The sequence below is a fragment of the Chelonia mydas genome, chromosome 6 (genome assembly GCF_015237465.2).
Source record: "Chelonia mydas isolate rCheMyd1 chromosome 6, rCheMyd1.pri.v2, whole genome shotgun sequence".
Taxonomy (NCBI): domain Eukaryota; kingdom Metazoa; phylum Chordata; order Testudines; family Cheloniidae; genus Chelonia; species Chelonia mydas.
The window spans coordinates 62,082,584-62,095,542 of NC_051246.2; the positions used below are offsets into that span (position 1 = coordinate 62,082,584).

Genomic DNA, 12,959 nt, shown 5'->3' on the forward strand with positions numbered 1-12,959 from the left:
TATGTATTTTTTTAATATGGCCCTCAAGTGACATCCTGTGTTGCATACATTATTGCTTTAAGAACATAGGAATTGCCATATTGAATCAGACTTGAGGTCCATGTTGCCCATTATTCTGTCTCCAATATTTGCCAGTATTGATTGCTTACAAGGAGGTAATCTTGCTGAAGACAGATATGCCAGTAGACAGTAGGCCAGAGAAACTCAAGGTGTCACGAGCAAATGCAAGAAACAGCCTCAACAGATTGAAATTTAGTAAACAATTTTGTTGATAAAGAGGGAATAGAATCCAGCTTCCACCTTCTGAGCTGCATTGACAGTGCCAGGTTAATTGGAGTCAACAGCAGTAAAAACTTATTTTAGTCAGATCTGATTCTTAACATGCATTGGGGAAAGCTCTTTTGATTACAAAAGTGCCATTTTTACATAGTTGGTTTCAGAATAGAACAACACTGCATGGGTTAATTTTCCCTATGTGGTGCCTAGACACTCTAGTATGTTGATGGGTGTATTGACTGATAGATAAGAAAAACTTGAATGGCAGAGGGCTTTAGTCATAGATAAAGTCACTAATGTAAGGCCAGATTTCAAAATAGCTCAAGGCTAGATTTTCAAATGATCAGCACCCACAATTCAGGTAGATTTTTCTAAAGAATTGAGCACCTAGAAGCTCCTATTCATAGAATATCATAGAATCCTAAAATATCAGGGTTGGAAGGGACCTCAGGAGATCATCTAATCCAACCCCTGCTGCAGGAGGAAATCCTCTGTATTCTGACACTTATGACCAGATTTTTCTAAAGATCTCAGCACCCAATATGTTAAGTTCTTTGAAAATCCTTGCTACCTATTTTGAAAAAAGTAGCCACTTTTTCTGATGCCTAAATGGGAGCTGAGCTCTGCTGAGCTCTTCTGAAACTTCCTTAACTTCTAACTTCTGAAATGCAATTAAAGAGTTATACAGTTGTAAAATAGGACATCTGAAAGCACTAGGAACAGAGGGGGATGGGATAGCACACAGGTATATTTTCGTATCCAAGTGAGAATTTGTGTGGGAGCAGTGAGGGAGGTATAATCAGGATGTGTGTATGATAGAAGGGCAGACGTGCATTCAGTTTCAGAGTCACAGTTCTTAGAGGATGCCATATGTCCAGCATGTGCTCTTCCTGTAAATGAATCTCTCTCACTGAAGCATCAAAGTGCTCTACTCTTCTCATTGCTTTATGCTTGTCTCACATGATCATTGTTTTTGTGTTTTCTAGTCACCGTATAAGAGCTAAGTATTATAATTATTTATTTATTGTAATAAATTCAGATGTTCAAAATTAAATCTGCAACAAGTTCTGGTTCTCTTTACTGATCAGAGAGAGAGAGTTCATTGAGGGTTGGGACTGCTGGCAGAAACCTGGGCTACCTGAGACAGGCTGCAGACATCCGTCTTCCTCCTCCCACCAGGCTCCTGAGTGAGAGTCACAAAAAACAGCATTTTAGATTTATGCAGTTCAGTTTAATCTCTGCAGCCTTCTCATAGAACAAGTTAAGATCATCGAACTCCAAGCTCCACTGGCAAGTATGCAATAGTTTTAGAAGTGCTCTGTCCCAAAGGAGCCTTTTCCATTCCAAAAGGAGAATTGCTACTGCCTAGTCCATGCAGCTGCATGGTGGGGTCAGACATTCTAACCCTCCTGTACGTTCACAGCTTGTCGTAAGGAATATCTTGAGTCATCTACAAGTTTTTGCTTGGCTGTCGAAATACCTCCCTTCAGTTTCATAGAGACAAATGAATCCTAAATATCCTGCCAATCAAATGGGCCGGGCAATCTTGGGCCTTCATTGAATCATAGTCAGACTCTGCAAAAAGGTGTTGTGTAATGCAGTGTCTTTGTGTCTTACGTTCTGCTGGACAGTAAAGGCAGTAAATGAAAATCTGGTGCAGTCCCTTCACAGAGACTTCCTAATACAGTCTAGTAAAGGAGGAAGGAATCTTCAGTCTTCAGCTCTGGCTCACTGACAGAGCAAAGATAAATATGGTTATTTGTTTTGTGACGGGGGTTTTGATGGGAAGGAGTTATGCTTCCTCCATGCTGACCAGAAACTCCCTAAATCCAAAAGATTTGTTAGGATTTTACACCCACATTGCACTCACTAGTACTAGATTTGTTGCTTTCGTTATCCTGCTAGCAGAAAGAGGAACTATTGAATGCTAAATAAAGGACAACAAAGGCTTGGCCGTGTAGAATTATGTTCAAGTGGAATCAGCCTGTATCACAGCAGGACTGACCAGCTGCACATATGGATTCCATAGTTACTGTTTAGTTAAACTCTGCAAGACTTTTCTTGGTTCCTTGTGACAGAGTAGAGTGTAAAAGGCAGATCTCATATAATAATAACTTGTGGAAAAGCACAAGCAATTGACTGTGCTGGATTTTCTCCTGTATTAGGAAAATTGGTTCAAGTGAAATGTAAGTGCTGGAGTGATAAATTTCACTGTAGCTATTGGGAGCACAGTAAAGATCATGTTAAAATTCCTTGAGGGATAGCACATATTGCCCTGAAAAACTGTACTTGTTACAGTTGATGGCTCTTGGAGTGGTTTTTATTGATAACTTAGGGAAATAACATTCTGATTTACACACAAGATAAATGAGTGTTCAGTAATGAGTGTTCAGTAATGAATACAGTTGCAAGTTACTTCCTAAACTTTACCAAAAATCTGTAACAGTTCTTTCAATTTAACCGGTAGAGGTCAGGGCAGCTTTATTAAGAGTTCCTAGGTCAATTGAGAATTTATTGCAGATCTGGGAAGAGTGGCCTTTCTCAACACCTAAGCAATGCCCTAGGGCTAGGGTTGCCAACTTTCTAATTGCAGAAAACCAAACACTCTTGCCCTGCCCCTTCTCCAAGGCCCACGCTCACTCTATCTCCCCTCCCTCAGTCACTCGCTTTCCCCCAGCCTCACTCACTCACTCATTTTCACCAGGCTGGGGCAGGGGATTGGGGTGTGGGAGAGGGTGAGGGCTCTGGGGTGGGGCTGGGGATGAGGGATTTGAGGTGCAGGAAGAGACTCCAGGCTGGGGCCAAGGGGTTCGACGTGTGGGAGGGGGCTCAGGGCTGGGGCAGAAGTTTGAGGTGCCAGAGGGGGTGCAGGGTCCGGGAGGGAATTTGGGTGTGGGAGGGGGTTCTGAGCTGGGGCAGGGGCATGGGAGGGGGTTTGGGGTGCAGGCTCCAGGTGGCGCTGACCTCAAGCAGCTCCTGGTAAGTGGCAACATGCCTCTCCAGCTCCTAGGCAGAGGGGTGACCAAGGGGCTCTGCACGCTGCACACATGCGTCACCCCCCACAGTTCCCATTGGCTGGGAACCATGACAAATGGGAGCTGCGGAGCCAGCGCTTGGGGTAGCGCCTGCGGGTGGGGGCAGCGCGTGGAGCCCTCCTGGCCACCCCTCCACCTAGGAGTTGGAGAAACATGCCAGCTGCTTCCTGGGAGCTGCGTGGAGCTGGGCATGGAGCCTGCTTGCCTCGCGGGTGCTGCGGCCAACCAGACTTCTACTGGCCTGGATGCCTGGCAACCCTACATGTGGCTCTTAATAGTCTAGGAGGTGTATATATACCTGACCATTCACACATACATTCAAAATCTCATTGATTGCACTTGTAATAAAATTACAAAACATTAATAAAATTAAATATAACCATACTGTAATCAGCTATATAGTATTTATGTCCAAACTCTTGATCCCTGTCTAGTGCAAGAGTGTCTTAAGACACAAGTGGATCCTCAGGCTCAACTAAACCATTTTGGAAAGCATTGCTTGGTCCAAGTCATACAGCCTGGATCATTAGCACAGGATCATTAGCGCCCCTGTTGACTTGTACCTGAAATACTCTTTTCACACTGTAGAAAAAATAATTAGTGCAATTCTTAGAGAAATTATGTTCATTATCTCTGAAATAATTGAAGATCGGGTTTGTTGTTGCATAGTAAGGAGCCAACCTCTTTTAGATGATGTCTAGGAGTCAAGGGTGGCATTTTAGCCTTAGAAACACTTACACTATAGACTTACATATATCTTTGTAATAATAGCTATTTGTACAATAGTTTTTCTCTTACATGATCTTGTCTAGGAAGGTAATGAATTCCACATGGAAGCACAAGCTTCCTACTCACGTTCGTCGGAAGGCAGTGCGAATATCCATGTCTCCTGTTCCTGGTGCTTCTGGTGTGGCATACAATGGAAAAGGAAGGTGGGAAAACAGTTGAGTGTGTTCTTGAAAAAGAGACAGCACCACTGCAAAAGTTTTTCCTTTCACGCCATTTTTGTTTCAAAGATCTTATATTTTAACTATGATTAATCACTTAGTGAACGGTAGCCATGGTTAGTGCAAGTAACTGTCTGGGGTTCTACCTCAAGCTTCACATTAATTTGTAGTTTGACAGTGGGAAAGTCATATTGTCTTCTGTAAAATCTGGTCTGAATATTGACATAATGAATGCATTGAAATCCTCGGGTGAAAGGTGCTAGAGAAGGTCCAAATGGATTATAGTTCATTAATGGTAATATTACCATCTGTGGAGGCAGAAGATAAATTCCCTTGATTAATAGAAGCATGGAGAGGTTTACAGCTGGGAAGCTGCATATAAAGTGTTTGATTAATCTCCAATTTAAACCAGCTACTGCTGGCATAGCCTAGGGTAGAGAGCCTCCAGTGACTGAAAGTCAACCTATGCCCTATACCATCATGGGTCCTGCAGCCAACCAGTGCTGCTTCAGAAATGAGCAGTGCTGACTCAATGCATTCCTGGTCTGCCACTGCCTGTGAGGCATAGGCATCAACTCCATGGGTGCTCTGGTGCTCAATCACCCATGTAAAAAAATAGGTGGTGCTCAGCACCCACCAGCCATAGTGGTTCCAGACCCAGGGCTGGCTGCCCACCAGTCAGCTGTTTGACAGGCCCCTGGGGCTGGCTGCTCCTTAGCAAGTGGCTGGTGGGAGGCACTCAGGAAGGGAGCAGTGCGTGGGTGGAGGGGTCCTTGGGTGAGGGGGCAGAGCAGGGGCAGGAAGAGGCCCAGCGAGAGCAGGGCTTCCGAGTGGAATGGGGGTGGAGCACCCACTGGGAAAAACAAAAGTCAGTGCCTGTGCTGTGAAGCTCCTATGGAGCTCCAGTCACCAATTAAAGCTACCACTCCGCAACACAACCCCTAAAGAAGGAGAGTGGTGCAAATATTGAACTAGCAAGGGTGAACCATGCTCACACTGTTTTAGCGAAATCCCTGGTGACCTATTCTACACTGGAGGTAAATAGATAGTTAAATGTACTTCCCTTTTAATCACTGGCACACAAGAGCAACAGTTTAGAGTAAATCCCTTGCTAAAACTAGTCAACTATTCTTGTTGCAATTTTATACTGCCAGAAGCTCCTGCAGTGCTTGAATTTGGCAGGAGGAAAGGAAGTAATAGTGTTAGCTTTCTGAACTTTTCCAAGTTTTTTTTCCTTTTTCTTTTCAAATTTTCATGTTCAAGTACATAGCCTTTGGCAAACTAGAACTGGAGTTAATTCTCAGACTTTTAAAAATTTTTTTACTGAATTTAGCGCTCACGGAAGTGGGGACTGAAGCCTGGATAAAGCCAAGGAAAATATAGGCTAATTCTCCTTTTGCTTACTTCATGTTGCTCTTTCAGTACATCTCAGTCCTGACTTGAATTACATACTACTTTTCTTTTTAGAGGCCACCCCCCTCCTTCATAGCCCTGCTAATGCATCTCAATCTGCATCTGTAGCACTCCTGCTATTCTAGTTTTGGGCCTACATAAATCTCTGCCAGTTTCTCTCAGACTGGACCTACACCCTCTTCTGGTGGCTACTGTTTATTGGGGAGAGAGGTTACTCTGTACACAGGGAGGACAGAGTGGGGATTAGATAGAACCTAACTTAGCACAGGGGTGAAAGTAACATTAAACTCGTACCAGTATGGGGGCTTGGCTTTGGGCCCCTGGAAGGGGCGGGGCCTTGGGCAGAAGGAACTGGTCTGGGAGTCAGCCTCCCTCAGCCAGCCCATCCGCACTGCCTGGCCTGCACCACCCGGGGCTCCGGCAGCGATTTAAAAGGGCCCAGGGCTCTGGTTGCTGCCGCAGTAGCAGCGCCCGAGAGCCCCGGGCCCTTTTAAATCTCCGGCCCCAGGGCAGCAGCCCCTTTTGCCCTCCCCTCGCCCCCTGTTGGCAGTCCGGGGCAGGGAGGGGCAATGACATTATAGTGCTGCCACGGCAGCGCTTTAAGCAGGGTCCTTTGCCATGGCAGCACTTTAATGTTGTCTGCATATGGGCTGGTACCAGTGGCCACTTTTTACCGGTACGCCATATCAGCCTGTACCAGCCCACTTTCACCCCTGACTTAGCAACACATTTCTGTAATCATATAATCTTACCATTGACAATCAGGCTGAAGTTACAGCTATCAAACTTGTCCTTGGTAGACGCCTCACATCTATACCCCCCTGCATAAGTCATTTTTGCTTGGATAATGTGCATTTCATAGATGTAAACCTAAAAAAATAGATCAGCCCACAGAGCAAGGGAAGTTAGAAAATAAAAGGATAAAAATGCATAGAAACAAGTATAGCATACCAGAACATTAACAGTGATAGACAAAGGCTGGAATTCATTAAAAAACCCACTTTGTTCCCTGTACGTGCAACTCTGTCTCACTTGTGGCTGGGTGAGGCGTTGTCATAAAGGTAAAATTTCTCTAATCCATTTTGAACACTTAAAGGACATTATCTGCAGAGGTTTTCCAGGGGATAGGATGTTGATAGCAGCAAATCCTACTGTTGTACTAGTCTGTGATTGCATACATACAGACACCACACTCATCAGGTAAAGTAGCTGCACGCTTGTGGCCAAGGGGAACAGGTCCTCCATCTCCAAAAAATGTAGGCCTCTATCTACAGCTAATAGAGCAGTTCCATAAATTCAGCCTTCGGAAGGATTGGTGTTACTGATGGGCAAATCTATCCTATTGCATCCAGTAGAGGGAAGTGGAGATGCATACACATAGCAAGTATATTACAAACCATAACGCTAGCGTGATCCCTACAGGAAGAGAGAGTGACGCACTACAGACTTCTTTGTGTTCCAGGTGTCTGTCTGTCTGTCTCTGGGCTAGAGAATTCACATTATAGATTAATTTATGGTGGGAATGGATTTTTGTTGAGAGATTTATGATAATTTACCCACTGTAATAAAGCAGTTAATTTCAGCACCAATGTATGGGTGGCTGAATATTCCTGTGAGGATAATTATGCAATAAGATCATGGAAATTGCCATACTAGATGAGTTCAATGGTCCATCTAACTCAGGATCCTATCTCTGGCAGTGATCGATACCAGCTGCCTGAGAGTCAGGTGCAAGGAACCCTGGAGTAGGCAGTTATAGATTAACCTGCTGCAATGAGATGTTCAACCCCACACCACCCTTGAAGGGATTAAAGTGGCTCAGAAGGGGCTAATTAACGTGATAGGCTGCACCTGGGGAAGACTGAGGCTTGATTGACAAGCACTAATTGAAGATGGGCCCATCTAGACAGGAGTAGGTGCGGCTTGTATAAAGCTGGGAGTGGAGAGCAGAAGAGGGCTGCACTGTGAAGGTCTGTAGTCACTCTCTTGTTCTAGTGAGGGGAGAAGGATAAAACCTGCAGGTAAGGAAAAGGAAACAGAAGGCCTGGGATCCTGACCCTTATGGAAGTGGTTTACCCAAAGGGGTGGTGGAGAAGAAAGCCTGTAGATGGCAAAGTAGGAAGAAGCCCAGGGGAAATGTTAGCAGGCAAGGTCTGTGCTGTTTGTAGGGTCCCTTGGTTGGAACCTGGAGTAGCAGGTGGGCCTGGTTCCCCCAGTGGGAAAGTGGCATACTATTGAATGGGACAACAGGCTAGAATGGCACTTGGGCACCTAGTCCAGTGAAACTTTTCTGGAAGGGAAAAACTGTATAATGACCTGGCTGGAGGGCCAAGCCACAAAGAGGAAGCACTGCGACTCCTAGAGAGGAAGAGGGGCTGTGGTGTGAGCAAGTGACAAGGAAAGAGCACCCTGAGTTCTGAGAGAGAGACTCACCATGGAGTTAGTGAGTGACAGAAGGGTGTGTCAGTCCAGGCAGAGCTAATTCCCCAGATGCAGCCACATGCAGTTGCCCCAGCAGTGAGCAGAACCCTCTTACGTGTGCACACAAGGAGCATTTATTTCTAAAACAAATTAATTAAAGGTTGGCTTGTACTCTGAAGAATTAAAGTTTAGATGCTTTCCAAACTTGTGTTTTTTTTTAAATCCTTACTATTGTTATATTGGATGTTCCTGTTATTCACTACCACTGTTAGCAAATTGTTAAACTGATTTTTATCAGAATTATGTGGGGTTTTTACACATTTCTTTGTTTTCCCTGGCTGTATGCATTCCTATTCTGTATTCACTGCTGAGTGAGTGTTTCTGTCCTCTTTCTGGTATGCCTTTGTGTATTCATACAATTACCAAACTTCTGCTCAGACTCTACTCCAGACTGAACATATGCTGAACATTTCCCCAAAAATCTTTGTCTTCCAAATCTTTTATCATTTATCATGGAACTGAGGAGTGATAGTATCTACCTTGTGCCTCTACTTTTGTCTAGATCCTCTGACTATAGATTTCTATCTATGATTAGAATACTGTGCGCCATTTTGGGCACCTTAGTACCAAAATGTCACTACTAGGGAAGAGATCTTTCCCCCAGAACAAAGGTTAGTGGCTAGGAGAGAGAGATTGAGAGCTCTGCTTCGCTGGCTGTACCTTGTTGTTTCGGTCATAGCTGTCATGCAGCTGGAGATGTTTCCCCACTTTGCTTCCCAGGTCCATCCACTTTCCCTTGAACCATTTCACTGATGGTTTCTTCAGCATGCTGGCACCTGCTACTTTGCAAGTAAATGTGATGTTCCCACCTTGAAAGGGAGACAGGTTAAGATAAGCCTGTGAGTGATGTTTAGTATTTCTGTTAGATCATTGCTATTGTACAGTATATAGAGAGATAAAGGTAGTATCCAGGTAGTAGCAAAGCAGCTTTTACTCACCAACAGTCACTTCTCCATCCTGAGGCCGTGTCACGAAGAGACCAACAGGGTCCAGAGGCAGCTCTGGCTGAGCCTCAGGAGCTGGAACTGAAACAAATATCTGGATTTATTAACTATCTTTCCATTTCAGCCTCTGTCCTAGTCTATATAGTCCTTTACATCATTTCAATGCTTCCCTCAATATTCTTCTCCATTCAGATATTTCCTGTTTCTTCCATAGCTCCTTATTCCCACTTGGCTGGGGCTTGTCACTTGTCTTCTTCCTCCTGGTCCTGTTTTCCCCCACCATCAACGTTGGGATTCCTTGTCCCTATTCTTTCTTTCAATGTATCAAGTAGGGCAGTGGTTCTCAACCAGGGGTACACAGAGGTCTTCCAGGGGGGTACATCAACTCATCTAGATAATTGCCTAGTTTTACAAGAAGCTACATAAAAAGCAGTAGCAAAGTCAGTACAAACTATACAGACATGATTGATTGGTGATCCCTCGATTCAAGGATGATCTCTACCATTGTCTACAATACAGACAATGACTAGCTTATACTGCTCTATATACCATACAATTAAATGTAAGTACAATATTTATATTATGGTAAAAATTAGAAAGTAAGCAATTTTTCAGTATTAGTTGCTGTGACACTTTTGTGTCAACCGCTAACTAATTTTGTAAGCAAGTAGTTTTTAAATTAGGTGACACTTGGGGGTACGCAAGACAAATCAGACTCCTGCAAGGGGCTACAATAGTCCAGAAAGATTGAGAGCCACTGAATTAAGGTTAGTCCTAGCATCTTATTATTATTTTTTTTTAACCTTCAGAACTCGTGGTGCATTCTGCTGGTTGTGTCTCTGCTGGTGTAGGTGAGTCTGAGACAATTGGGGTAGAAACAGCTTCAGTATGAAGAACTGCCTCAGACTTTTCTGAAAAGGAATGGAAAGCAAGGTTACAGAAAGCTATGTATTTCTTGGATATACTTGAGAGAGTTGTGCAGAGGAGCATCTCTTCAGTGAGCCTTAGGAAATGCACAGGAAGTTGTCTATTGTCTTGTAGAGCTTGGAAGGTGCACTGCCTTGGAAGATACCAGCCTTACGGAGTTTCTAACCAGATAAGAATAGCTTACCTTTACCACGCTTTGAGCTGTGATGGCTAAGAACCTTCTTCTCTCTCTCTCTCTCTCTCTCTCTCTCTCTCAAAAGAGATGTTTGAATTTTTAAATGCCATAATTTTGACATATCAAATTTTAGATGTTTTAAGAATAATTTTTCTACTCTTTGGCTTCTGTGATGTACATAGAAACAGCAGTGATGAAAAATGATGAACTTTTATGAAACTTATGAACTTTTAAAAACAATTTGCTTCTGTGTGAGATTCAGGCACCAGAGGGCAAATAAATGTAAACCCCCCATTTATTATTAAAATCTCATTCTTATGGGCCCAGTTCATGATTTCTGAATGCTTGAGTTGGCAATTCTGAATAAGCTATAGTGGTTTAGGAGATACCATACCTGGCTCTTTGACTTTGAGGTCAAATTTGACCTTGGAACTCCCCGCAATTACAGCATATGGCGCATCATCCTCTCTTCCAATGTTATTGATAGTCAGTGAATGTTTGTTCCCCTCAGCCTTGATGATATACTTCTCGCTTTCACACATTTCTGCTCCAGCTCGCTGCCACTTCACCTTGATGCCAGTCTTTTCAGTCTCTGCTTCAAACACAGCTGTGTCTCCTTCCACTACCTCTGTTGTCTTTGGCTTCTTGGTGAAAGCAGAAGCTAAAAAGAGAGGGTTCACCTGTTCACATTTTCTTGTAGTCAGACTTTGTGTGTACAACAGCTTTTGTCTGCCTTCCCTCCCCCACAATCCACCTCCCATCTGCCTGTGCAAGATATGAATATAACCATTTCCACAACTGTGGAATGGTCAGGCCAATTTAACAGGACTCTGCATAGACTTAGCTTTAGATCTCAGTTAATTGACTCTATCTGTAATTGAGGTGTCAAATATCCATATTGTCAGAAATAATACATAATGGATTGAAAACTGTTCCCAAACTAAGGACCCTGCTTAAGTCAGAAGCACTACCTGTCTTCCTGTACCTCTATTCAGACCAATATTTGTACAGTTGTGATTTTCTAATTCTTCCCCTTGGGTGTGATGGTATGTGTCATGATGGTGCAGTACATACACATAAAGCTGTCTCCTGGGGTTTCCCATGCAGTTTCTTTTAGATACAGGATTCACATTCACATCCTGTCTTAACTGTTACCTTAATTTGTGTTAAACAGATACTGCAGGGGTCTGCAACCTTTCAGAAGTGGTGTGCTGAGTCTTCATTTATTCACTCTAATTTAAGGTTTCGCGTGCCAGTAATACATTTTAATGTGTTTAGAAGGTCTCTTTCTATAAGTCTTTACATACAACAATAGTTTAGTTATATATTAAAGTAAATAAGGTTTTTAAAATGTTTAAGAAGCTTCATTTAAAATTAAATTAAAATGCAGAGCCCCCCCCCCGGACCAGTGGCCAGGACCCGGGCAGTGTGAGTGCCACTGAAAATCAGCTCGCTTGCCACCTTTGGCATACATGCCATAGGTTGCCTACCCCTGAGATACTGCATTGCAGGGTAGCTTAATTTCATTGAGTGAAGTGATTCCTGTGTGTATATAGTGGTTAGTGCACCCCAACATCCTTTTGGGGGTGAAAAGCACTATGGGCAAAATTTTCACAAGTGCCTAAGCTCTTAGCCACTTCTGAGAATTTTTCACTGTGTCAGTATAAGTGATTATTCTAACTGACTGCCTTGGTGTGAAATAATGCCTTAAGACTGTGCGGTGAGGAGAGCTGAATGAGACCTCTCTTTGATCTCGTTTGGGCACATCTACACAGTGAGCAGCAACGAGTCTCAGAGTTCGGATTGACAGTTTTTGGCTCACAGGACTCATGCTGCAGTGCTAAAATAGCTGTGAATATTTTGCAGCTCAGGATAGGCTCTGAAGCCTAGGGAAAGACTTCTGAGTCTGAGCACCAGCCTGAGCTGCAATGTCTACACAGCTATTTTTGTGCTATAGTGTGAGCTCAAGTCTGACCCAGGCTTTGAGACTTGCTGCCACTTGCTGTGTAGACAAACCTATAGAGGGCACACCCCTGGTGAGGTATAGTTTTATTTTTTCAAAATTACACGAGCCTAGAACTCTGGTTAGTGTGGTTTTTTGTTTGTTTTAAATTGAAATAAATAAAATAGTTCCATCTAGATGGATTTAAACCTTAAATTAATTTAAGAATTTGTTTTCATGCTAACATTTTGAAGAACAAATATTTAAGTAGCAACTTTTTTCAGCCTTAAATTTCTCTCCTAAAATTTGATTTACTTTTGTTTCTACAGGTAACCAAAGAATAATCTCCAGAGAGTAAACATCAGTCATTTAAAAAAAATTTAGGAATGTAAGAATTTCTGTACTGTAAGAAACCAACACCATTTAGTTCAGTATCTATTCCTACTGCCATACCAGAAGACAAGAGGCATATGTAGTTCAGTATACCACCCCTTGTTGTACCAGAATAAGCCAGTCGTTCATTTAGTCTTGCTATCTTGTCTTTGATAGTGGCCAATGCTCAAGCCTTCTCCAGCAGGATAAAACCACCCTAAAGTTGGGCCTTATCATTTTATCCCACCTATCTGCATTCAAATGTCTAATCTGTTATTGAAAGTTACTAAAATATTTGCCTACATAATACTCTGACACTATTTCTGCTAATTAATTACATGCTGTATCAAAAGTTTCCTTTACATGTCCCCTTATTTAAATTGGTGGTTTCCTCAGTGCTGAGAATTCAAGTAACAATAAAGTGACTAAGATGGACAAGTGTAAGGG

General features: G+C 43.1%; 1 protein-coding gene across 3 annotated transcripts in view; it reads right to left on the minus strand.

The window, feature by feature from the left end:
• Nucleotides 1-12,959, minus strand: part of MYBPC3 (myosin binding protein C3) — a 141,196-nt gene that overhangs the window by 99,146 nt on the left and 29,091 nt on the right. For all 3 annotated transcript variants that reach the window (XM_037900227.1, XM_037900226.1, XM_037900228.1), the window contains exons 2-8: nt 10,593-10,859; nt 9,900-10,007; nt 9,091-9,177; nt 8,813-8,961; nt 6,424-6,541; nt 4,167-4,215; nt 1,415-1,459 (exon numbers count right to left, since the gene is read on the minus strand). In XM_037900227.1, coding sequence (XP_037756155.1) covers nt 1,415-1,459; nt 4,167-4,215; nt 6,424-6,541; nt 8,813-8,961; nt 9,091-9,177; nt 9,900-10,007; nt 10,593-10,859 — 823 coding nt within the window. The remainder of the gene's footprint in view (nt 1-1,414; nt 1,460-4,166; nt 4,216-6,423; nt 6,542-8,812; nt 8,962-9,090; nt 9,178-9,899; nt 10,008-10,592; nt 10,860-12,959) is intronic.